Here is a 26,222-nt window from a genome sequence, read left to right as displayed (position 1 = left end):
GGTTTTTTGTATTAATTGCCGCATGCATTCTTATGTAAAATGTGAATACTATAACTATCAGATGGCAATTGTGAGTAGCTTTGACGTGGTCTAGTGTTTTGAGTAGTCATGCTCACTAAAATGTCCAGACTTGTGGCGGCGTGGTGGGCCGGGTCATTGGGCTCCCTAAAATATGGTCGAGCGCAGTGATGGCTGGCTCATCCGTCATACTCGTGAACGGGTGCTGCTTGTAGGGACTGGTCTGCTCTAATCACTATGACTGATTTCCTCTTATTAATTGTTTAACCAGTTGGTTATGTATTCAATTTTTTTTTTTTTTTTTTGAGTATTTAATTGAATTAGTGCTAATTGGTGGTTTGTATTCACACAATATAACTTAAAAATGTAAAATAATAATAAAATTATTTAAAAGAGCATCACGCAAGTTTCTTGCTCGTTCTTCTTGTGATGAGACAGCTTTCCGAACGAGCGGTAAATTAAAAAAAATGTAATGACTTTTCAAAAGTGCTTCAATGTAAGTTTATTTGAATAAATGATTTTCTATTCTATTCTATTCTATTCTATATGTCGAACAGAAAAGCAAATATTAAAAAACACGGGAAAAGTTTATTGTATTAGTATAATAGAAACCTAGTACTGATAATATGAATGAAACTACACAACTTTTCCCATGGATGATAGTCTAAACTAACCTTATCTTTCTCATGAAAGATAAGTTCCAAACCTCCGTTCCGTTACTGATACCATATCAGTTGCAGCCTTCCTCGTATGTGATCATTTCTTTGCCTAATCTTATTACCCTTTTCAACTATCTCAGCATTTTATTTTCAACTGATTCAGACTTTATTAGCTACCATGTGGTACTTAACATTCTAGTCTTAACGACATAATTTTATATATTTAACGGTACAGTTGCATACAGAATACTCATCTATTAAATCGTGATCGTTTGCTTAGCTGTATCTCAGTTTATAGGGTACGGGCAGTAAAATTACAGGGGATTTATTTTATATTGAAATTTTCCAAAATTATAATTTTTATATTACATATAAACTTATATAATTTCTATAATACGGGTAGTATATGATACCAGAATTCATATTTTTATATACTATTATTTTTTTATTAAAACTCATCATTCACAACACGACTCAGTACTGTGGTACCTTTAATTTAGTTTTAATCGTTATCGAAAACTTTTTAACCGATCAAATTTCCATTGTTGGTTTACACAGCGCTTATAAATGCAAGAAGTAGGTGCAATAATAGGTTCATCCCCTCATAAATTAATATTTGTTCGGCGAAATATGGACTAATTTAAATAGACTAATTAAGTAATATATACTTACCGCTTTTGATTTTACAATCGTGAGCGTAATATTTGTATTTTTTTTAATATGTTTTTAAATGTTTTCAGGATATCACTTCAAGTGCGAGTGAGAAGAATACGCGAATTATTTTACTGGGAATATTTAAGTTTAATATTTATCTAACTGAATTGTATGTAAGTTTTCTGCTACATTGAGAAACAAGTTTAAACCTTATTTCCCACAAAATATGCTTTCAGTGTTAATTTATTGTTACAATGTAACATACCAATCTAAAAGTACATAATTTTATCAAATCTAACTACCTTACCATTATTTGTGATAACTTATGTAATCAATTGTTATCTATGTAAATGTGGTAACCATCATTTTAAGAATCAGTAAGTAAAAAAAAATGTATTTGATGTTCTAATTTTCATTGTTTTAAATCTTCCGAGTATTAAATAATATTTAAACGTGATTTTTCTTTACAATTAAATCATTTAACGAAATAATACTCGTATCTTGATAGTGAAGGAAATTTTGAAATAAATCCTTTCGATGTATAGGGTATTATCAAGTGTTACTGTATTACTACTCTTACAAAAACATTAAGTTATTGCATTATCCTCGTAGATATAATAGGTACATACCAAATTCATTTTTCAAGCATTATTCCGCGAATTCCTTTGCAACACTAATTAATCTTTGTTTTTGTTGTACCCAAGTAAATACCTATATTTAGTGTTCGCTTGACTAATGTACGAAAATATAAATATCATTTAAATAAAAAAGTAACTAATGCTATGTAAATAAGTTGAATCCTGTTAACTTTATTACATTCTATTTTACTATCTTGTAAGTGTTATAATATTGATACCCTTTTATTATGATAAAAAAAGTTCCTCTATAGAAGAGAAGATATATAGTGGTTATGAACTTATATTTAGAAAATTTAATTATCTTTACAACAGCATATACTATTTTTACGTGAAATATTAAAAATTCTCTTCTTACGAGGAACAATAGGCCTATCGTATAGGTACCTAATCTTTATTATTTTAAGACATGACATTTTTTACGTGTTAATTAATTAGTCTCTTCAGTATCCATTAGTTACCAGTAACAAATTATATATCATTTGTACAAAGCTTAGTTGATATACATATTTATGTTTAGGAAAATTAAGTAATCGAATATCATTATGTTTTCAATCAAACAACGTTCTAAGCGATGTCACTGAAACTAGTCAAAAGTATAAAATATAAAGTACTATTATAAAAAAATACTTACTACACATATTAATAAAGATATTGTTACATACCTAATTTTGAATTCGGTAATGAATTTACGACAATGCTATATCATGTAAACAGTCATTTATTTATGTATTAAAAAAATAATATACTTAATTTGTGAAAGTAATTCAACGCCAAAGCGATTAGGTACATAAAATCCTTCTAATTTATAAATGAATGATCTATTATACTTACATACTTAGCTAAAGCTTGACTGTTGTTGATCTCAAACCTATGTGTTATTGTGTATATAATGTAATCACATGTTAAAATTCACGGTCACATATATCTACGTATAGAAGTAAAGGAGACGGGCTTCAAGTACATTTAGAAGTGCACCAACACGAAACAAGTAGGGATAGCCTTGTGGTTCAAGTACTGTATTTAACAATAAATATAATTACGGTAATATATAGATTAAACTAGCTATTGCAACAGATTCATCACCAGTAACGTTTACCAAAACATTCATTAATATCCCTACTTTCATTTACCTTCAAAGTCACACAGACGTAAAATAAGACATTAACAAAGTAATATTACCTATATTTAATTAATTTTCATAACCACCGAAATAGCACACTGCTATGAATCTGTTGGAACATCTCTAAAGTACCTATTATAATATCTCAGGCCGCCACAAATGAAGCGGTCGGGCCTCGGTAGAATTGACAATATAGATATTCCAAATGCTATTTAATAATATTTTGTATAATCTTAAGACGAAACGCCACGAAATATGTGAATAATCGCTAGAATATTAAAAAAAAATCAAACACTCAACAATTTACGTAATTCGTTGTAGACGTGGATACATTTTTAAGCCAACAGTGTCAGTCACTTGCTAAAATATCCACATCTTTCTAATACGTGTACTTCAATATTCCGAAATTATGTATCGATTTGATATACGAATGGTGATACACTTTAGCATATGACCAAGTATGGAAATTATCGAAATCACTAATAAATAATAATTTATGTACAAATCTTCATTCCCGAAGGGCTAAATAAACCATGTCTAAAATAAGGTAATAATATAACAATAATAATCAAAACCAATTAACAGTTCTTAAAATTTCTACTTCTATCAAGGGAAGTGCTTGGACATTTGCCCAAAATATAATTTTAATCGACAATTCGATGCAGTTGGTAAATATGGTGGTATATAATATGTAGATAATATCGTCTAGATATTATCCATAACTAACTCCATAATTTGTTCTTTCAAAACTTACGCAATGTTGTTCAACTATAGTAGATATTTACCTTTGTACAAAATCAATAGTTTATACACTTATAGTTGAGCAATTAATGTAATTTAGGTAAAATCAAATCTAGTTTTACTCTTAAAATTGTCTATGTAAATTTTCACATTTTCATTTTATCCTTCAGTCTTTTTATTAAAATTTAGATATTGATTTTATTAGTGATTTCTGGTATAGTGACGAATCAAGATAGTCATACCCATTTTACTAAACCCTTAATGACACAAGTTTAAAATATAATTGTAATGTGTTTTTGACAAAAGATAAAACCCTAACTTGAGTCACTTTAAGAGAGTTTATACCACAAGACTAGCAATATCTACTGATATATTAGTTGTTAAAATTAATGTAATTTTCATATGTTTCAAGTATAATTTAATAAAAAGTGATGTGTGAAAAAAGATATAAAAGTAACAAACTAAAATATTAATCATACAATAGGATTTTTATTAAACATTAAAAATTTAACTGTTACTATAATTTTGAAATTTGATAAACAATAACTTAGGACAATGTGGAACTTGTTTTATGGCTAAAATATTGAAGTAATAGAAAGCCACTTTTATAAATTTTTAATATTGTCAAATAATGCAGAAACTGCCAGACTTCTGTATAAATTTTCTTAAAAAATTCAAATACAACTCAAACTTAAATATGGAATACTAGGTGTAGATGATAAAAGTAGTATATGGGAGTACTATATATTTAAATGTGTGTTGATTCCTAATTCGAGTTTGAGTTGTCTTTGAGTAGTCTATTGGGTGTGACATTCTTGGCAGTCTCACAATGAATAAATGTAAAATGGATGTTGGTAATGATGTGTTGAGCTGTTGTATTGATTACTGTTTGTTATAAACTTAAACGAAATAAAATTTTGCTGAATTTAGAAAATGTATAATGTAATCAATACTTTGTTTTAGTGAAGTATACACTAAATGAATGCAGGGTGTATCTGTATCTCCATTACTACTTACTTCTTGCACATGACTAAAAAGTATAGCATATTTATTTTTTATGTTTACAATGTTGTTATTGTAGATTTAATCATGTATATATTTCTGATTGATAAAGTAAAATAATTGTCATATCACTTGCCACTTGAAATAAAAACCATTATATTATTAATTTTATGTTAACATTTATTTTAGATAATATAGATTGTTTTATTTTCACATATAATTTTTTTCTTAGATTTTATTGTAATGAATTATGTAAACTATGAAGAATGTCTATAATACATAATTACATAGACTATGCAGTTTCATTGCTACATTTTAAATTTTTTTTTTAAATATACTAATTATTAACTAAGACTTCATTGATGATCATTTGTGTCAAAAATAGTATTAAAAAAATAATTACATGCATATCTAAAGACTAAACTTAAAAAACTATTACATATTAATATTAGCAGTATCACTACACAAGTATATAACAACAAAACCTCAATAATGGGCACAGGTATAAATAGTTTCATATAATACCTATGTATAATAATCGACAAAAATATGATTGTACTCTATTCAACATGTTTTATTTAAGAGTTGCTATTGCTAATATTATAAGCTTACACTAATATAAAAGTAAACACAAAAAGTTAAATATACACTTTTAAGACTCATCATAATACCTTCTTTTCATAGCTCTATACTTTTTTAACTTGTAAAGGGCTTCTATTTCCTTAATAACAAATTCACCACGTTTTATCATAATTCTTATCTTCTCAGGATCTGTCTCTTCACTATTTTTAATAAATACTTTATGAAGTCGGTGTCTAAAGAAATCGTAACCTTGAGGCCAATCCCGTCCCATATATAGCATCTAGAACAAAATAATAAAAAATAATATCTCTTAAATAATTTCAATCCTATAGAAAACAGCAACCTACTATTTAACTATGTGAAAAATGATATACATAAAAGATGAGAACTAATCTAACAATTAATATGTATTACTGGAACAGGAAGACACAGTGCTAACTTAAAATAACGATGAAATCATTCCAACCCAATAAACTTCTGCATGTACATAATTCATTTAATTGCTAACGTATTTCACTCAAGGTAGGAAGACACTTGTGCAGAGTATAAATAAAACAAAATTCTTATAACATACCGTTTTGTAAAGGTTCAAAACCGCTCTCCTTTGCGGCAGTGACATAATTAGTAAAATATTACGTTTATAAAATATAAATGTAAAAATTATGAGCTAAAAGTTCATAGTCCAAATAATCAAATATAAACACTAGTGAAGATTAGAATATCCTGAAGAAGCAACAAGTCTATGACAAGAAAAAGTTTACATAAATTCAAAAGTCAAAATAATATGTTTTGACAATTAAATGACAGTACAGTGACATATTTGACAGTACAGTGACATATTTGACAGTTATGTCGGAGTACCAATATAACAAATACAACAGCAATAAGTTCCGTGCCTAAGAACAAGGAACTACATAGAAGGAATGATAAAATAAAATTATGCTATGAATTGAAAAAAATTGTACCTGATGGTGTATCTTTCGTCCTCTTTTTATTAATCATATTTGCATAAGAAGAAAGGAGGCAACCATATGATTTACAGTTTTTATTTTATTATTCTTTCTATGTAATTCCTTTTTCTTAGGTATAAGATACCTAACATAACTTCAAAAATCAATATCAATAAGATTGGAAAGAATATTTTAACAAAATTTCAAAAGAAAAAGATATTTGGTATAAAACTATTTAGGCTGAACCTCCACAAATTCCTTGATTTTGTGGAACCAAAATTAATAGATATAGTATTAAATTAGCTGTTCAACTTCAATCTGGTTTTCGATTAGACTTTCGATTAATCAAAAACATTTGCACATATGATGGAAAAATCCTAGTCACCTCATTGTCCAGTATGTGATACTACCGATGATATGTAACATATAGTGTCAGAGTATCGTATAAACTCGAAAGAAAGAGAAGATTTTATGCGTCACTTTAATCTAATTTAAATATTGATCTTATTTCAATTTATGTTAGCTGAACCCAAATCAGAAAATTTTCAACATCTTTGTAAATTATTGACACCCATTAATTCCTCTCTTTTCGTGTCTAGGGAAAGTAGATAAAACTTTATTTGAGAAATTATTTCAGGGTAATACAATAGGGCTGATATACCTGAAGAAGATAAAAGCCCTTAAAATTAAAACAAAAATAAAAAAGATACCCAACGTATAACACAAAACTATGGTATATACTGGTATACATAAATAAAAATAAATTTACAATTTTTTTTAATAAACTTTAAATAAAGATATTACTTAAAGATATTATTTTTTATTTCTACTTTTTAGTTTTATCTGCTCAATAGGTAAATAAGTATTTTATATAGGTACTTTTCAAGATCAATCGAGTGATTTTGCACCAGTACTATATGATTCTGCAGGTGCATGACTAAATCAAGAAACATACTTAAGATCATTGTATATACCTATTTAAATTTATTTAATGCAAATAAAATCATTATTATACCAAAAAGTAGATTAAGAATGTAACAGCTAAACATAGACAAAGAATAAAATTACTAGTTGCTATGATACTGTTAATATCTTGTTGATTGAAATATTGATTAATTCATGTGTATATATAATTTTCTGCACAACTAATTAAATACTAATAATTAAAATATAAATATTTTCATTATATTATTTTATACATAATGTCTGATAATGAACCTACAGCTACAGGGGAAGGTAAAATTAAATATCTATTTGTAAAAGATACCTACTAGTTTTAGATAATTTAATTTATATAAATAAAAATAATTTGCCGAATATATATAGGTATACGCGTCACTTCACATAAGAACAGCTGCATCTATTTGCTAATTTATTTATTGTGTTTGTAATTATCAGGACCAAATTTGTATATAAGGAAATGTTAGAAAAATCCTATGGAATTGTACACCCGTACGAAACTAAGGCAGACAGCTGGTTTTATATAATTCTACGCAAAATGAGATAATATTCAACTTTACGCTTTTTATCTACCTTTACTTTACTAGGGGGAAGGGATGGTTAGTAATGCGGACTACCAGTTCCATCGCTAGCAATATCAGGTCGACCTTCACGTGGTCTCTTCTGGAAACCATCGTGTTGAATTCAGATGTATTCATCATGATGGGCTAATTGACCTGCCTGTTCTTTTTTTTTACGGCTTAGAATAGCAAACAAGCTAACGGCCCACCTGATGGACAACCGAAACACAGCCATGTAAACACAACTGCTTCACGGTTGAAACACGAATGGGACAGAGGGGTACCTCACGAATGCAAGCAAGCAATCGACTTTTGTACAAAATCTCCCCCTGGTTTTTCATTGTCATCTGTCATCCTTCACTGGTGCCCCGTCAGCGCATTCCATTATTGTTCATTAAAAAAAACCCTTCACTTCACTAGATCTTATTTAATTAAGTCTTCAGGAATGGCAACGCATGGGGGTATCATTAGCGAAACAGTATACTCTGTTATGTCCGTGGTACTGCTTATGTCTATAGGTGATAGTTACCACTTTCCATCAGGTGGGCCGTCAGCTTGTTTCCCATTCTAAGTTGTATAAAAAAAATACGAGAGCGTAGACAGCTTAATCAACTTATAAAAATACGTAAATGATATTTCTTAGAAATACACGTAAATAAATATAAATGCCTACATAAAGTAATTATGCGAGCATTAAACCCGCAGCCCTTGAAGAGTAATTTAGTGTGTACTACTTACAAATGGTACACACAAGTAGCAATAAATAACCTTACACTATAAACAATGTGTAAATAAAGTTGTTTTATGTTAGATTGAACTTTTTTAACTAGTAGACCCATTTGAATTTAAAATGTTGAGTATGTTTTTTTTTGGATCCCCAAGCAAAAGCAACAAATATATATATATATATTTTGTCGAACAAACAAAGTCGCATCATAATGACTTCTTTATACTTTTAGTACGGGACCCTAAAAACCTTATTGCGCCGCAGTATTTAATACTATATTTTCTACATACTGTTTCCCGTGGCTTTGCCCGCTAAATCAATTTGTAAAAAACATCCTATATTTTAAAATAGGATATTGCTTTATAGTTTCTACAAAACCAATAAATAAACACTTAAAGCAGTCATAGGACAAAGGGATACCAAGTCTCAAGTTTGATCCATTTGTCCTTAATAATATTAATTGTAGTTTATGACACCACGGCATAATTTAATTTTGCTCGTATTCAAATTATCTTATATCCAAAATGCCTTAATTCATAATTAGCACTTAAATATATTTATACCAGAAGAAGAAGAAATTCCGATACAAGAAGCACCGGTGGCAGAAGAAATAGAAGAGGAGGATGAAGAAGAAGAAGAATCTCTTCTTACCGAATATGATCCAGATGACTTCTTATCAAGTGCCGTCAATAGCTTGGACTCAACGATACCACTTGATTTGTTCGAATTTAAGTATCCTTTCAAGAATATATTTTTTACTTTCATTATCCCTAATAATAATGAAATGTTACTACTAGACATGATAGATAGATAGATAGATACTCTTTATTGTTTCTCCAAAAAATTACAATATTGTTTTATTGACATATATATGATATTGTTTTACAGCATCGTCCCGAAAAAAATTAACAGCGTTTGTTCACAGGTACTAGAAATTAGACAGATACAGATAATTGTCAGACTGGGTACTCAAATAAAGAGTAGGTATCTAATTACGCGCCAAGACGTTATTCCAGATTCGAATTCTCTTAATGGAAAAAAATACTACAGTTGATATTATTCACAAACAATTTGTTGAATATTAAATTAAATTTTAAAGCACCAGCTGCTCAAACTCTCTCAAAAACTGTAAATGAGATAAAAGAGTACTTAGAAGCAATTTGATAATTTTATAATATCATAAAGGCCGCTGAGTTAAGTTTTCCATATTCGTTAATAATAAATAGATATAGATTAAACCATAAAAACGAATAAGTTCTATACCAAAAGAAGACATTGTAAGGTACAGAAACTTAAAATAATAGTCTTCAGTAATTGCAACTTATGAGGAGTTTATAAATGTTACATTATATTTCATGATATTCATGGCATTGTTCATGTCTATGAACAGCACCTGTCAGTATTTTCTATTCGGCGGGTCCAACCTTAGATTATATAGATAGAATGTCTCTATACAAATGCTTCGAGAAAAGCAACTCAACTTTTACATACAATTTTGGGTGATAAATAGTTATCAGTGTTCTTTATAACTTCTATATTTATTTTGTTTTATAATTTTTGCGTCTTTTTAATGCGTAAAACTTTATTTTATTTATTAAATAATTAAATATAGATACGTCAAGATACATTATGTGCGTTAGTATAGAACACTGATAAAAATTCACGATTCAGCTAATTTGACAATTAGCTGACCGAAAGTTGACCCGTTTTGAGACTCGATGCTCTATCTATTATATATAATCTAAGGTCTCAGCATATTTGCCATTTAACGTCGTTTAATATGTATTTCTTAATGATGCTATGCACAGATATTCTTATGGTTACAACTGTCTCAAGTACTTCAATTTATGTGCCTGTGATGAGAGTGTAGTATGCTGGGCAGCCGGCAGCATTATAAGCTTTATGGATGTCTACACAAAACAAACTTGGTTCCGGAGGAGCACTACTGGTGGATCTATAGGGAATATTACAGTAAGAAATAAAATAACTTTTAACGCAAACAAATTCAAATCATATCAAATAGACATCAATATATATAATAAATAAATAACGAATACATAAAGCAATATATATAATAAAAAAAAAAATAATAAAATATCGTCCATTTGACATAAAAAAAACTGTTCTTAGAGTTAATTCTTATTTCTAAAAGTAATATTTCATACTTACTAAATTCATACTTTAGCAAAAGCATTATATTAGACCTACCTATTTAAAATAGTTTTGACTCAAATCTATTTGTTACAAATTTAGTTCATAGTGCTCTTAGAAACTTAGAATTATTTCATAAAATATTAAACAGATTTTTTAATAATGAAACTTCAAAAATTTTATACATTAATGTTAGAAATTTGACAATAACTTGCCTCCTATCAGGCACCAATACTAGATTTTGTTTACTCCACATATGATATTCGATATAATTGATATCAAGCCCCTCGAATATCTTTAATTTTCTTAGTTTCTATTTTTGGTCCCTCTCAAATACATCTACTATTTATATATATATATATATATATATATATATATATATATATATATATATATATATATATAAATAAATTTTAAATCCTGAATAAATAAAGCCCGATAGATTATTACTGATACTTATTATTGCATAATAGTTTTATTTCAAAACCTGAACTAATTCGTAAGACATACTTTAGTCTTATAGGAAGGACCCAAATTATCGCATAGCAGTAGCTGAAGGAAGAGAAGGATATCGGGATCCTTTAATACTACTATACACTTGGCCACAAATGGATATAGATGCGGTGCTTAGAGATGGCACAACTAATGCTTATTCCATCTTAGACTTTAGGTAATTAATATTACATACCTAGTTGACTGAGTGATTTATTGCGTCCTAGTATGATTTTAAATTTGATTAAATATTGCTTTGATTACTTATATAAAGTAAAGAGTCAGTTGGCATTAGACCACAATTTCGATACGCTCCTGACTTGTTGTCGTTTTCATCGTGATATTAATTGTATTATTTGTATTGGTATAACATTCTTTAAAAAAAGTAAGTACTGTTTTCTTATCTACTCAGTCCCGATGGCGAACTTTTGGCTTCTGTAGGCAAGGAACCAGACTATAATATTACAATATGGAACTGGAAACGGCACCGTATTTTGCTTCGCACTAGTGCTTTTACATTCGATGTAAACACCGTCATGTTTTCACCATATTGCCCCGGACAACTCACTACAGCAGGTAAATTCTAGCTTCTATTACTTCTCTGTTAACAAAAAGTTGACTCTACATAACAAAATAATTTACGAGTATGTGTCTTCTCTATGATTTTACTAATTTAATTTTTACCTATAAGATGTCTATATGTTTTTAGCTATAAATATAGAACGAATTTTTAATTTCTTCATATTTTCTTATATTGATTCAGGTGCTGCTCACATAAAATTTTGGAAAATGGCTGAAACATTCACAGGTTTGAAGTTAAAAGGTGAACTAGGCCGATTTGGTAAAACAGAGATTTGTGACGTTCTTGGAGTTTATCCAATGCCAGATGAAAAAGTAAGATAAAAATTATATGTTTTAACATTTGAAACAGAATTTTTTACAAACACTAACCTAACTGCCTTTCATGTATTATATTTTTAAAGTATGGACGTTGAAAAATTTTTGACATTTTTAGGTATTATCGGGATGTGAATGGGGCAATATTTTGGTATGGGAAGCTGGACTAGTTAAACTAGAAGTCACACAACGTGGTAGAAAATCATGTCACAAAGCTCCTGTGGTAAGAAAACTTAACAAAATTCTAGCAACTAAATAAAGATCACTACATTAATTTACGGGTATGTAAAATATTTATTTTAAATTTAGATCCAGTTCATGTTGAGTACAGTGGGTGACGAAGTAACAACCATATCCCGCGATGGATGTATTCGAGCTTGGTATTGGGATACAGTGGAGCAAGCCGATCCGCCTGAAGATGATCCTTACATTGAATTAAATCCTGTTGCTGAAACTTGCGTATGATTTTAATTTTATTTAAACCAAAAGGCAGTTAAAAATTGCAAGTATTAAATACTAAGCAAAAAGAAGATTAAATTAAAAAAAAAAAGCTTATTATAATAATAATTATATTAGTGAGACAGAATTCAGTGTGTTAAAATAAAAAGAGAAAATTTTATTACAGGTACCTAATTGTCAAATAATGTGTCTCAAACACCAAAAAAATATGTATTGGTACGCGCAGGTAATCACATAATTACACTAAAATAAAATATAAAATGTATATGGAATATGTTATTTACCTATATTTATTCAGGACGGCAATGGTGGTATATGGACAGTGGAGGTTGAAATAGATAAAATCGAATGCAACCACAGCAAGGTGATGACATGTCACGCTGGCGGAATAGTCTCGATGGCTGCACTTAGAACTCACCCGATCTTAATTACAGCCGGCGAAGATGGTGCATTGCAAGCATATAATACTGATACACATAAATTATTAGCTCGTTACCATTTCCCTTCGCCTATTACGTGCTTGCTTTATCCACCTGTGGATGTACGTATTCTACTTAGATTATTTATAATTCCTTATTAGTGATTTTACACGTCCTACTACTATCAATGTGAAAGTTTGATCTCTGGGTGTTTGCTACTTGATCACGCTTAAATAGCTAAATGGATTTTTAAGTAACTTAAAATGGCGAACAATGTAAGGTACCCAATAGTAAATAGTAACCATTGCTTATTGAAAATTGAACATAGATATAACATTTTCTAGATTAACACATACTTAGGTTACTTTTTGTACTAACATATTTCTATAATAAGAAAAAAAACACTTAAAAATTTTCTTGCAATATCATCTAGGTCGATGACACTTCGCGTATCTTGTTGGTGGGTTTTGCTGATGGAATAATGCGAACTCTTTTGTTACACCCGGAACGCCTGCAAGCACAAACCAGTATGATAAACATTCGTATACATTCCGCCCTCAGTATCCACAGCGAAGATTCTCTTAACGTCGACGCCATGGACTTGATTTCGGTATAATTATATAATAATTATTTTTAAAATATGTATGTTAAGACTGTTTTATTAATAATATTACCTAAGGCACTTTAATTGATGTATCATTTCTTCTCTTCTTAGTATTTATATTTTATATCTGCAGTTACTAAAACCTCATTCGAAGGCTCTCACCCAAATAACATTAAATGAACAACGCACTCTGTTAGTCACTTGCGGCGAAGATACGACTATATTCCTCTACAAACTTGAAACAGGTACACCGTTCACCTTACACCAACTTGGTTTCATTGAAACCCCCAACAACATAGCCTACATGACGTGGAAACCCGGAGAGGTATGTGTTTTCAAAAATTTTAAACTATTATTCTATTTAAAAAAAAATATTAAATATACTTACTGAAAATAAACATTTCAGGAAAGAGTATTGCTACTATGTGGACAAGTTGGTTTGCTAATGGAAACTGTACTTCCGGATGTCCCTATTCGCAAGTACACTGACATCACAACTTTTAAACTGCACTTCGAATCGTACAAGGAAACACTAGTGAAAAAGCATTTGTATGTATCCTTTGTATATACGTATATTTATATATTTGTAATTCTATCGCATGTCCACTGAAGCATCTGAAAAATGGCTTTACGCGAAGCTACATTACTTACAACTTTAGTAGCTCAAGCGTGTACAGCTCCATATGGCACAATTCAACCTTCTAGGGGAAGCTGTATATTATTTCATTATAGAAATGCGTATTTCACAGTATGCGGTATCGTCCTTTTCCTACGGAGGAAGAACTCGCAAGTATAGACGAAGAGACTTTAAAAGCTAAAGACAATACAGCAAAAGAAGAAGATGAAGAAGAGGAGTGGCTCGGAGAAATAGAGCTAAGTAAATATTTTTTTAATAAATTTGCATACATATTGTTGTAATAATTTTGATAACTTATATATTTAAAAAAAAAAAAAAAAAAAAAAAAAAAAAAAAAAAAAAAAAAAAAAAAAAAAAAAAAAAAATTTAGAAAGGGCACGTCACGGTAAACATTAGCTCCGTACATTTTATTAAAAAAAAAAAATATAAAAGTATATTACATATAAATAAAAACGTATACAATAACTTCATTACATAGAATTCAATAAGTGGTATTATTTTTGTGACAATTTTTTTGCTATTGTTATGATTTTATAGTAAAAAACAAATCAAGAAATTTTAAATTGCCCTATAGAATCATCATAAGAATATTATTGAAAACAACAACTAAGTGAGCATTATACAGCAAAAAGTGATAAACGAAACTTCGTATTTAAACATCATAAGTGATTAATCAGTGAAATAGTGAAAAATTATAATATCTGAAAACAAAAACCGTTTAAATACGAATACCCTCACATTAATCAAAAAACAAATAATTGACCTTTGGACCCAAATAAGATTACCGTTTATTCAATCAGATATAATTGTGAAGAAATACTAGGAACGCATAAACTTGAGGCAACTGCCTTGCCTTATTTGAGATGACGCATACATAAATGAATGACACCTGTTGAAGTAACTGTGAGTGTATTCTAACTATAGTTTGCTACTTGAGGGTCTACTTATAATTGAGGGAGGGCAAGTTTGTACCAGATACTTGTTTGCGTCCATACTACCAATATGCCACTAAGACATTCGCCTCCACCGTCCACATCTACACGCTCGTCTCGGTCGCCTGCATTATCGCAACCTCAGTTAGAGGTTCTGCAAAAATTGCATCGTAGTTCGTCGGAACATGATTTATATGTGTCTTCTGACACAAATACTGACACGAATAATATGGCATTGCGGCGTCCAAAACGTAAACGGTCTGATACAGTTGACACCCAATTATCCACCTTTATGTCAGACATGAAAAAAATATTTGATGATTTCCGTGAACAACAAGAACAAAAATATGAAAGAATTTATGAAGCAATCAAAGAAATTAAAGATCAAAATTCTGAAATTCAAAATACTATAGAGTTTTTGTCACAACAAAATATCTCATTACTGGCTCAAATAGATACACTTAAATCTGAAAATATAGAGAAACAAAAATATATTAAAAGTTTAGAGGACAAAATAGAGAAATTGGAAAGCGGCTCTCGCTCTACTTGCCTGGAAATAAGGAATATTCCTGTTGCGAACTCTGAATCAAAGACGAGTTTACTCAAAATTTTTACTGATATTGGAAATATCTTAGATGTGGACATAAAACCCCAAGATGTAAAGGATGTTTTTCGCATTGGCAAGAAAAACTTGGAAAACAAAACCATTATAGTCGAATTAACTAGCGTTCTCATGAAAGAGAAGGTCATGGTAATGTATAAAAAATTTAATAAAGAACGCAACAGACTCACTACTGACAATCTAAGACTAAGCTGTCCCACAAGGCCTGTTTTTATTTCAGAAAATCTTACAGCCAAGAAAAAAAGATTGTTTTACCTCGCACGTGTGTTCGCAAGTAGTAATGGTTACAAATATTGTTGGTCATCAAAAGGAAAGATATTTATTCGGGAAACGGATGGGGCTGCTTTTCACATAATAAATGATGAAGTTGATCTACAAAAGTTGGATAAAAAACAATGACAAATTTGTTATGGTTATCGGAATTTGTTGCATACATTTATGTTTTTCCTCTTTTATATAGTCTTTAGTTTGTTTATCATCCTAACCACTCATTGTAATACTAAGAAAATACACAGTTTTACAACAAATAATACGTCTTCCATACTCACACATTCACACACAAAGCATACATTCACTGTTCCAAAGTCTTGGAGTATGACTTATAATAATACTACACATTACACTAACATACACCATCGTATATCAATACAGACATCTACAAAAACAATCACTTGCAAAAACGATGCACTATGTCAAATAGTAAAAATACTCGTACTCATATTTAATTACAATATATCCCATCATGTTAGACGGTCTTTATATTTAATTTGCATCAAATTGTGGAATTCTCTCGTTTCTTGTACAATCGTAATTATATTAAATTCAAATTATGGATGATCTATCACGCATAAATTCGGATATAGAATTGATTGCAGTTTCTAATGCATATGTTTGTTCCCCTGAAAACTGTGCAAAATATTTAATTAATGCAAATAGATTCTTAAAAGTGTTACATGTTAATATAAGGAGTATCGGCAATACTAATAATTTTGAAAACCTTACAATTTTAATGCACAGACTATCTTTTGATCTTGACATACTTATTCTATCTGAGTGTTGGTTAAGTAAATGTCCTAATATTCCGCAGATGAGAGGATTTAGGTCTTTCTCTACAAACTGTAATAATCAAAACGATGGCGTCGTTGTGTATATACGGATCAATATTGAAGCTACAGTTGAAAAACCAAACTTAATAGACGCTAATTGCTTGGTTATTAAAATTCCCAAAAGTATGGTAATCTTAGCAGTTTACAGATCGCCTGCATATAAAAAAATTGAGAACTTTATCAACTCTCTTGATGCACTGCTACTGTCACTACGATCACATACTACGGTGGCTCTAATTGGCGATTTAAACATTAATATTATACCCAATAACTTGGACCCTCATTCAGATATTTACCAAAATCTAACTTCATCCCACGGTATGTTGCCTGCGCATCTTTTTCCCACTAGAATCCAAAGCTGCTTGGATCATGTCGTACTTAGATCCAATAAAAAATCAATTACACTGGTTTTAGACTCTCTTGTTACTGATCATGCACCCGTAATTTATTGCTGCGAATTAGGTCATGACATTTTGAATGTTACTTATGCTCATACAGATAGAAAATTTAATATAATGGCTTGTGTTAATGAACTAGAACATTTCGACTTCTCTAATATACTATATTGCTCTGATCCTGAGACTGCATCTAACTTATTAGTCAATATTGTATCTTCTGCCGTTAAAAAACATACTCTCTACAAAAAAGTTTCTAATAAATACAAGAATCTCAAGCCTTGGATTACTCCAGGTTTATTGAGATGTATTAGACACAGGGATAACTTGTATCGTAAAACTAAAAATCAACCGAATAATGAAACTTTAATTGTTATATACAAACGGTATAAACAATATTGTAACTCTTTGCTAAAAAAGGTTAAACGTAGTTACGAACGAGTCGAATTTCAAAAACATAAAAAGAATCCGAAGGAGACTTGGAATCTTATTAAAAGACTTGCTAATATAAACAATAAAAATTTGTCATGTCATAAAGAACTTTTATCGCTTCATAAAGACCCTATTGATGCTGTGAACTCAGTTAATAAATACTTTGTACAAATTGGTGAGAATCTAGCAACAAAAATACAATGTAACAATAGTTTAAACAGTGTGTGCCAAAGCCACAAGCCTGAATTAACTGAGCCAAACTCGATGGTTTTGTTAAATACTGATAAGGAAGAAATTGAAGGAGTAATAATAGGATTAAAAGATAATGTTGCTACAGGTTGGGATAATATTCCCTCGTCTTTAATAAAAGCTGCTAAGCATGTATTAATCCCTGTTCTTAATTATGTTCTCAATTTATGTATTTCTAGTGGTGTCTTCCCAAAAGTTTTCAAAAAAGCAATCGTACACCCAATCTTCAAGGGTGGAGATAAAGATAGCATTAATAATTATAGACCCATTTCAGTTTTGTCCGCCCTTTCAAAAATCTTTGAAAAGATACTAAATAAACGTTTGCTTCAATATCTTGATGTTAAAAACATACTTGCTCCTAATCAGTTTGGTTTTAGATCTGGAAGATCAACAGAGGACGCGGTTCTTGAACTAACTAGTTTAATTGCCGATGATTTTAACAATAAACTTAAGTCTCTTTGTATCTTCCTTGATCTATCTAAAGCATTCGACACTGTCTCGGTCCCTATCCTTCTTTCCAAACTTCAGTACTTGGGTGTTCGAGGTATAGCCCTAAAATTGTTTCAAAGTTACCTTAGTGATAGACATCAAAGTGTTATTATTGATAATATCCTGAGTCATGAGGAATCTGTCAGTTACGGCGTACCACAGGGTAGTGTTCTTGGGCCTACCTTGTTTTTGATATATATCAATGATTTATGCAAAATGTCCCTCCCAAATTGTAACATAATAACATATGCCGATGACACAGCTTTGATAATTCATGGGCATGATTGGGCGGAGGCCCGATCTCATGCTGAATCTGCTTTGTTTGTTATTTCAAACTGGTTGGCACAAAACCTTCTAACGCTAAACTTAAATAAAACCAAATTAGTAACATTTTCTCCCAATAAGATCTCCCAACCAGACTCATCTTTTAAAATACTAGCACACAAATGTAATACCATAGGTAATTCTGATTGTGATTGCCTCTCTATATCACGAACAGAAAATTTCAAATACCTTGGTGTAATTGTAGATAGTATGCTGTCTTGGAATAGACATATTGAATCTGTAATCACACGTGTTAGAAAGCTAATTTACGTTTTTAAAAAATTGAGAAATGGTGCTGATTTCAAAATTTTGAAAACTGCCTATTTTGCACTTGCACAATCCATTATTGGTTATTGTATAACTGCATGGGGAGCTTTTAATAAAACGCAAATGCTAAGATTGGAAAGAGCTCAGCGAGCAGTATTAAAAGTTATGGCTTTTAAACCCATCAGGTATCCAACAAAAAATCTGTTCGCACTATGGAAAGTAAATAGTGTAAGAAAGTTATTTGTACTGATGTCCATACTGCGTAAACATAAGTCCCTTCCATATGATCCCTTATTTCTTATAGACAAAAGAATTACTCATAAAGTTTGTAAAATTGATAAATGTCGTCTAGATGTAGTGAACCGTCAATATAAGTACATGAGTAACAAGTTATATAATAAAATAAATATGTTATTAACAATCTATCCACTTTCTTTACGAGATTGCAAAATAAAATTGATTAATTGGCTAATGACTCTTGAATATGATGATGTCGAGTCATTGATCAAGGTTTAATTATTAAAATTAAACATGCACATACACACACACACACATATGCTCGCACACGCACGCACGCACGCACCCGCACAAACACACACACACACACACACACACACACACACACACACACACACACACACACACACACACACACACACACACACACACACACACACACACACACACACACACACACACACACACACAACACACACACACACACACACACACACACACACACACACACACACACACACACACACACACACACACACACACACACACACTCGTACAAAATCCATTGATTAGTTTTATTTTTAGTAATTTTATTAATTTTCTTCTGTGTTATTGTTATTTAAATTTTGTACCGCATGTTATTGAGCGGGCGTTAATAGCTGCGACACAGTCTCTTTGTGACTAATGCAGTTATTATCGAACCTACAAAAAACTGTAAATTAAGCTAAGGATCCCAAATAAACATTTTTATTTTTTTTTTTTTATTTATTTCCAGTGGAAAATGAAAGTATGCTAGGAACCACTATTACTTGGGCTCAATATTGCGATGAAGGCATCTGGATAGTGCAACGTGGTACGGGCGCTCTTCTATTAGTGAAGCCGGGAGTTAATAAAGTTATTAAATATGGGCCATTTCCAGGAGCGTGGTGTGACGATATTACTTTCCTGAAATTTGTGTAAGTTTTTATATTTATAAGATAAATAAAAAAAAAAGTTATTTAAACCGTACACCATCAGACGGGCTGTATAATTGTTTGCCACCTTCGTGGTAAAAAAATTTTTGATGCTAGTGGATTCTTGTCATATAAGAATTAAAATATTATTTTTAACAATAAATTGAAAATTGAGGTTAAAATGTTAGAATTACCAGAAATAGCTGAAAAATATCTTTCCATAAATTTAGTAGAACTTCTAATTAAAAATTCAATGTTTAAAATTTATTAAAATTCGTTCATATCAATTTATTTGCTTAAATTTTAATGTAACTTCAAACACTCATCAACGTATTCCCTTTAGTGTTTAAAACTTATAAATAGAACTTTCAGGGTGTAATTTTAATTCTCTTACGATAGTATGATTATTATATTGAAAGATATTTCAATCCTTCAGAAAAATATGTAAAAATAAAATTCTAGCACTATATATATTTAAAGATTCTCTACATATATCTATATACGTATACGTGCATTGAGGACATCGTTATTATCATCGCTCATTCTACACCACGCACCACACACGCCACAGTCGGTATAATGTTACTACAATATAATGGTTATTAGTTCAAAATTGTCTACATAAGCACATCTATTTTCATCACAAAGTTCAGAAGTGCGCGAGTTTTGCTTATTGCTTTACGACCATGGTTATTTGCAACTAGGACTGTTACTTAATACTAATCTTTTTTTATAAAAGAAATCTATATACTCTTTATTTAATTCTTTTAGATGTGAAGGCCGGTACCTTGTCATCGGTACAAACACGGGATATATTCGCGTAGTACGGATGCCTACAAAAGAAGAAGATACCCCAGAACATCATTATTTGACTTGGATGACGGCAACACAAAAACTACTCAAGAAACTTAAAGGAAGACGATTAGCTAAGGAAGAGGTATACTTAAAACTAGAGTAACATACATCCATATCTTTTACTTCATATAAATTAATTACAATTATTTATACAATATTATATATTTTTATATATTTAAATATAAAAGCGATTTCTAACTTTTTGATATATATTTTTTACGATAAGTTACCGTAAAAATGCTCTAAAACTGCTGTCTCAGATTCTTAACCAGCCTAATTAATATGAGTAATATACTCTTAAATAAAGTTACATGCCAAATATAAAAAAAAAAACTATCAAGCTTTATAACTAAATTCGTTGTTCTTCTTATTTTTCTAAAAGTAATAAATTTTAATATTAAAATTTATTACTTTTATAAAAATAAAAATATATAATATAAATATGGCCTATGAGGATGGAACAAAATTTAAACAAATATACAGAGTGCCATTACGGAATTTATTGCTAGTCTGTATATAATCATAACGTTTTATGACTGTGCCAAAATAACAGAACTTTAGAAAACTAAATTTATAGAGCTATTAGAAAAGATTTTAGAAAATTCGTCTCTTAGTAGGTGAAAAACTTGAATGTTCCAATCTTCTCATAATATTTTTTTTTCTTTTTAAGGCTCAGCCTACATCACGTCTGGATTTTTTCGACAATTACTATTTACCTATGCATGACCGATATACTGGTTCTGTAACATGTCTAGAATTTAGTGCTGACGGGAAGTAAGTAGAAATATTATATTTTAGCAAAATATTGTTTGGTTAAAGTATATCTTTCAAAGATTATTTTAAAACGCATTATTATCTGATTATTTATAATTTTATAACTGGCTGTTACCTACGACTTTGCGAGCGTGAATGAGTATAAAATACCCTACGTGTTAAGTTATATTAGTAGGATAATATAAAATTCCAAAATTTCATTCATCTATTCCAGTGATTACTGTAAATAATTTACTTATTATATAACATAGAATAGAAGTACCTATTAAAGTAAACAAAGTATCCAAGGCAAAATCTTTATTTCAGGTTATTATATAGTTGCGGTTCAGATGGAAATATATTTTCCTTCAAAATAAATTTTACGGAGCCTTTATTACCGTCTCCGTTATTGCCAAAACAACTTGAAACAGAACCGCCAGTAAGTGAAAACCAATGTGCCTTAATTAAACAATAATTACACAACAATTCTTTCAGTCATAATTTGGAGTTAAACATGATAGAATAATAAATTTCAATCAAAATAATATTTCTAAACAGTTTCTATAGTACCATTATGATTCGCGATTCTGTTAAAATTCAAAGTTCTAACATCTCCGAATTTAAAATGTGAATAAAACCGACATAAAATTCAAATATTATTTTCACAGAAAATAGTTAAAATTAAAGAACCAAGTACACTTGAAGGCGAATTAATGTCACACGAACAATTAAAACAAAAGGAGGAGTACGACAAGATGATGGCCATTGCTAATGCACATAAAAAACGTGTCCGCGATCAGCTAGTCGAACTTACTTCTGAATACAATAAACTCGTCAAAGCGTTAGTAATTCAGATATTTCTTTTAATATGCAGGTGTTATGTAAACTGTAATTTATAGTACGTATAATAGAAGTTTGCCATGTGGGCCCTGCATAATAGTTCACCCCTTTCTTTCTCGTGGATGTCGTAAGAGGCGACTAATGAAACTTAATGGTCGAGGGATGGGCCAGCAACTACGGTTATCAATCCGCCTGCCAAGCATGGCAACTACTGGCATACACCCTTCCCCCCCACCGTTTCGTTTGAGGCAGACATACGTTCAGCAGTGGACAGTAGATGGCTTATATGATGATGATAATACAAAAACAATATAATAAATGCAATTTAGTTACCTACTACCACAATTTTCGCATGAATTAATGCTCAACCAATAGTATACTAATCAAATAAGTAATCATATTTTTTACATCCTAACTAATGCTTAAATAATTAATGCTTAAATAGTTCTGTTACTAAAATTATCTGAAAAAATTAGGATTATTTCATTATTAATTACATTTACGTGATTCATCAATCCATAATTATTATGATTACGTACACTTACCCAATTTAAATAAAAACAATAAAAATAGCGGATTAACAATTTTAAAACTTTTTTAGGAACCGATTATTGCCATATTCTCAACAAATTGATATAACTCTTGACACACGTCCATTAGCAATACAAGAACAAGAGTTAAATGAAGCTAAAGCACTCACGAGAAGAAAACTTGCTCACCAGCTGGAAGCCTCTGATTTGGCCTTGCACAAAATGTACTCTAGAAATATTGTACAACTGGATGTTTACCCTTTTACATTGAAAGCTATCAGGTAATTATGCTATAATAGATTTGATATCGAAGCTTATACACTTTTCCACATTATAATTAATATCTATGCTAGCCAATAAATCTAAATATACTAAACTCCTCAATATTTCATATTTTTTAAACTACTTAAGTATAATTTGATCGCTTTAAATTCATAATTTTATTTTCATTATTCAGGGATCCTAAAGTCATGATACGACCCTTGCGGCAAAAAAATCTGTCGAAAGCTTTTCATGATCAACTAGAAGAAGTTTATCAAAAAATGGCAGAAGCAGCTTCACGTGGAAGGTAACTATCTATAAATATAGAAATACTATAGGAAACTGTATTAATTTTTTTAAAATGCCTTTAAATATTGTCTGATATGCAAATTAAAAAGTAATTAATTACCTAATAAATAAATATATTTTTTCCGCACTAATCATTTAGGTATCTTTTTTATACTAGTCTGGTCTTAGGTTAAATGTAACAGTGGTGTAATTTTAGTTTTTTTTTTTTTTAATTAAGTTTAATATTAAAAATGTCAAAATTATAATAAGGAAGAAAAATCGTAATCTATAATTATGTCGACCTGGCATAAATAGAATAAATACTATATGTATTCTCCTCGAAAAAGTTACAGCAGTAAAGTTAATACAGCAAAAGAAATTACATGAAAAGTTCACATAATAATTGATTACGATATAATTTTTTTTTAAATTACATGCTTACCATAGGAATATGAATTTACTGGAACTAGCCGATGCAGAGATGAGGTAATCGTTTAAATGTTCTATATTTTTTTTTATTTGCGCTGGTTACAAATTAAAATAAATTAATTTAATGTTACCACAATTAATTGTGTTTACAAGTTAACGATACATTGTTATTATTATTACTACTTGATTAATAGAAAATAAATAATAATTATAAAACACGAAGTATTTTATTTTTTGAAATCATGATATTATTAACACAAATGTTGACTAATACCAACTTATGTCTAATTGTTTTAATAAATAAATTCGTCTAAAGATGAAGTTTCGAAATCAGTCACTTGTATAAATAATAAAAACATTTTTATAAAAACAATAGAACTAAATACAAGTAGGTCTTCTGAATAATATTACATAGTGGAAATGTAGAAATAATGAAATTCCGTCAAGAAATCACAACATAAATATTGAATTAACCGTGCATATATATATCGTTGTATTAAATTTATATTACAATTATCTGCTAATTAGACGAACTGAATCTACCACTCGCCGAGTAGCTGCTAGGAAGTCGTCATGGGGCCCGCCACGAGTTGCATCATTCTTATTGGGACTGCCTCCTCGACCACCACATCCTTTAAAGAAAGCTTTGAGAAATTATCGGCAACGTTTACACCGACATCACTTCCAATTTATTGAGGTAATTTATTATGTATTTAGTAATAAAAATAATTATACATCATTTTATGTGTAAAATAACAAAGAACAATACGTCAAATGAAATAAAAATTTATTGTTGTGTAGTGTATAATATTAAATATTTCATTAGACATATTTGTAATGTCAGGGATGTTCAGGTACCATATTCATGATGATATGATGTTCTTATACGATAAAAACATCAAAAGTGATGATTTTCATTTAAGTTACTCGGTTTTATTACCTTTTTCAGTGGCAAGAACATCTTTCACGTAAACCAGACCCGCATGCCTTACCTCCAGGAGCAGCAGAAGCATTAAAAGAAGCTGAAGCCACTATAGGCAACCGTCTGCTCAAGACTCAACCCGACTATGTGGCACCCCCTAGCCATAACACTCAATTGCATATTTGTCTTACAAGAAAAGAGGTAAGTGGCATGTATAATTTTATTATATATATTTAAAAAGCACCATCACAAACTGGTTTTTACATCCAAAATACCAGACGTATTTGAATAAAGGCAGATAAACCCTGTAATACAAAGATGAATTAAGAAAAGTCATGACTTTTTAGAATATTCTCATTAATGATCACTCGTTGACGGTTATATTTTCATCAGAATTTATATACTCAATACGTTAACAAATAACCTAATGTAAATTAATGGCATTGTTAACTAAACAATATCTAGATTTTTTTCATACTTATTGTTTATATTTGTTATCTTTTTCTTAATGTGTACTATTTATAATAATTATAGTAAATATACATAAATAAAATAAATGTTAATGGATGCTAACAACAGATACCTATTTTTAGATTTATGAAAATAAACATGCATTCAACGTCAAGGTTTTAGAACTTCGGGAACACAAAGTACGGCTGGTGACACAAATGAAGAAGATCGGCGAGAGATTAAGCGAAATTCGAGCAGAAATACCGCAACGGCAGGTGAAACCACCACCGTTGGTGCCACACATTGACGATGACCTCGAATTCCCTGAAAAAAATCTCGAAGTAAATACCTCTATTATTTTCTCCAGCGCTGGTCCTAGGGTAAAACGAGGAAACGGTCGCTCCAGGCATTACAAAAAACGCTTCTTAAAAGTAGCCAGTGCAAATTAAAATTTCGTAGGCATCTTTTGAGAAGCACAGGAGCAATATCGATAGTTGCAATAAAAATTGATTTCTGAAAATCAGGGAATTACTATTTATTTAATAAAACCGTAAATGAAGTGACGATCTGCTTATGAAGGGTTAGAGCCGACGCTGATTTTCTTACAAGTGTAGCCAT

The 26,222-nt window shown here is 30.1% G+C and overlaps 3 protein-coding genes across 7 annotated transcripts in view; 2 read left to right on the top strand and 1 right to left on the bottom strand.

Annotated features, from left to right (window-relative positions):
- Positions 1-5,124, top strand: part of LOC113512435 (synaptotagmin 1) — a 49,264-nt gene extending 44,140 nt beyond the window's left edge. For all 5 annotated transcript variants that reach the window (XM_052900264.1, XM_052900262.1, XM_052900263.1 and 2 more), the window contains exon 11: positions 1,418-5,124. The gene's annotated coding sequence lies outside the window, so the exon portion shown is untranslated. The remainder of the gene's footprint in view (positions 1-1,417) is intronic.
- Positions 4,441-6,188, bottom strand: LOC113512328 (electron transfer flavoprotein regulatory factor 1). The gene is made up of 2 exons (XM_026896137.3): positions 5,989-6,188; positions 4,441-5,694 (listed from the first exon to the last, which is right to left on the bottom strand). The coding sequence occupies exons 1-2, from the start codon at positions 6,031-6,033 to the stop codon at positions 5,485-5,487; spliced, it is 255 nt and encodes an 84-aa protein (XP_026751938.2). The 5' UTR covers positions 6,034-6,188; the 3' UTR covers positions 4,441-5,484.
- Positions 6,189-7,566: 1,378 nt separating this feature from the next.
- The window catches only part of LOC113512538 (cilia- and flagella-associated protein 44), a 41,307-nt gene continuing 22,651 nt past the window's right edge, over positions 7,567-26,222 (top strand). Inside the window, exons 1-24 of the mRNA XM_052900230.1 lie at positions 7,567-7,600; positions 9,178-9,343; positions 10,420-10,582; positions 11,278-11,432; positions 11,667-11,830; positions 12,018-12,148; positions 12,270-12,374; positions 12,461-12,610; positions 12,777-12,836; positions 12,909-13,151; positions 13,463-13,639; positions 13,767-13,958; positions 14,040-14,182; positions 14,383-14,510; positions 20,099-20,279; positions 21,048-21,213; positions 21,802-21,905; positions 22,212-22,323; positions 22,553-22,725; positions 23,326-23,535; positions 23,712-23,822; positions 24,761-24,929; positions 25,182-25,355; positions 25,748-25,945. Of these exons, the coding sequence (XP_052756190.1) occupies positions 7,567-7,600; positions 9,178-9,343; positions 10,420-10,582; positions 11,278-11,432; positions 11,667-11,830; positions 12,018-12,148; positions 12,270-12,374; positions 12,461-12,610; positions 12,777-12,836; positions 12,909-13,151; positions 13,463-13,639; positions 13,767-13,958; positions 14,040-14,182; positions 14,383-14,510; positions 20,099-20,279; positions 21,048-21,213; positions 21,802-21,905; positions 22,212-22,323; positions 22,553-22,725; positions 23,326-23,535; positions 23,712-23,822; positions 24,761-24,929; positions 25,182-25,355; positions 25,748-25,945 (3,609 nt within the window). The remainder of the gene's footprint in view (positions 7,601-9,177; positions 9,344-10,419; positions 10,583-11,277; positions 11,433-11,666; positions 11,831-12,017; positions 12,149-12,269; positions 12,375-12,460; positions 12,611-12,776; positions 12,837-12,908; positions 13,152-13,462; positions 13,640-13,766; positions 13,959-14,039; positions 14,183-14,382; positions 14,511-20,098; positions 20,280-21,047; positions 21,214-21,801; positions 21,906-22,211; positions 22,324-22,552; positions 22,726-23,325; positions 23,536-23,711; positions 23,823-24,760; positions 24,930-25,181; positions 25,356-25,747; positions 25,946-26,222) is intronic.

This window comes from Galleria mellonella, unplaced genomic scaffold, assembly GCF_026898425.1.
Source record: "Galleria mellonella isolate WM207_F2 unplaced genomic scaffold, CSIRO_AGI_GalMel_v1 utg64, whole genome shotgun sequence".
Taxonomy (NCBI): domain Eukaryota; kingdom Metazoa; phylum Arthropoda; class Insecta; order Lepidoptera; family Pyralidae; genus Galleria; species Galleria mellonella.
This window is presented reverse-complemented; position numbering and strand designations above follow the sequence as displayed.

What these genes read in the sequence shown, in the direction of transcription:
- LOC113512328 (XM_026896137.3), bottom strand. Translation starts at nt 6,033, where the DNA reads ATGTCACTGCCGCAAAGGAGAGCGGTTTTGAACCTTTACAAAACG. An exon ending in TTTTGAACCTTTACAAAACG is followed by an intron (nt 5,695 to 5,988) that starts GTATGTTATAAG and finishes ATTTTGTTCTAG; the next exon opens with ATGCTATATATGGGACGGGA.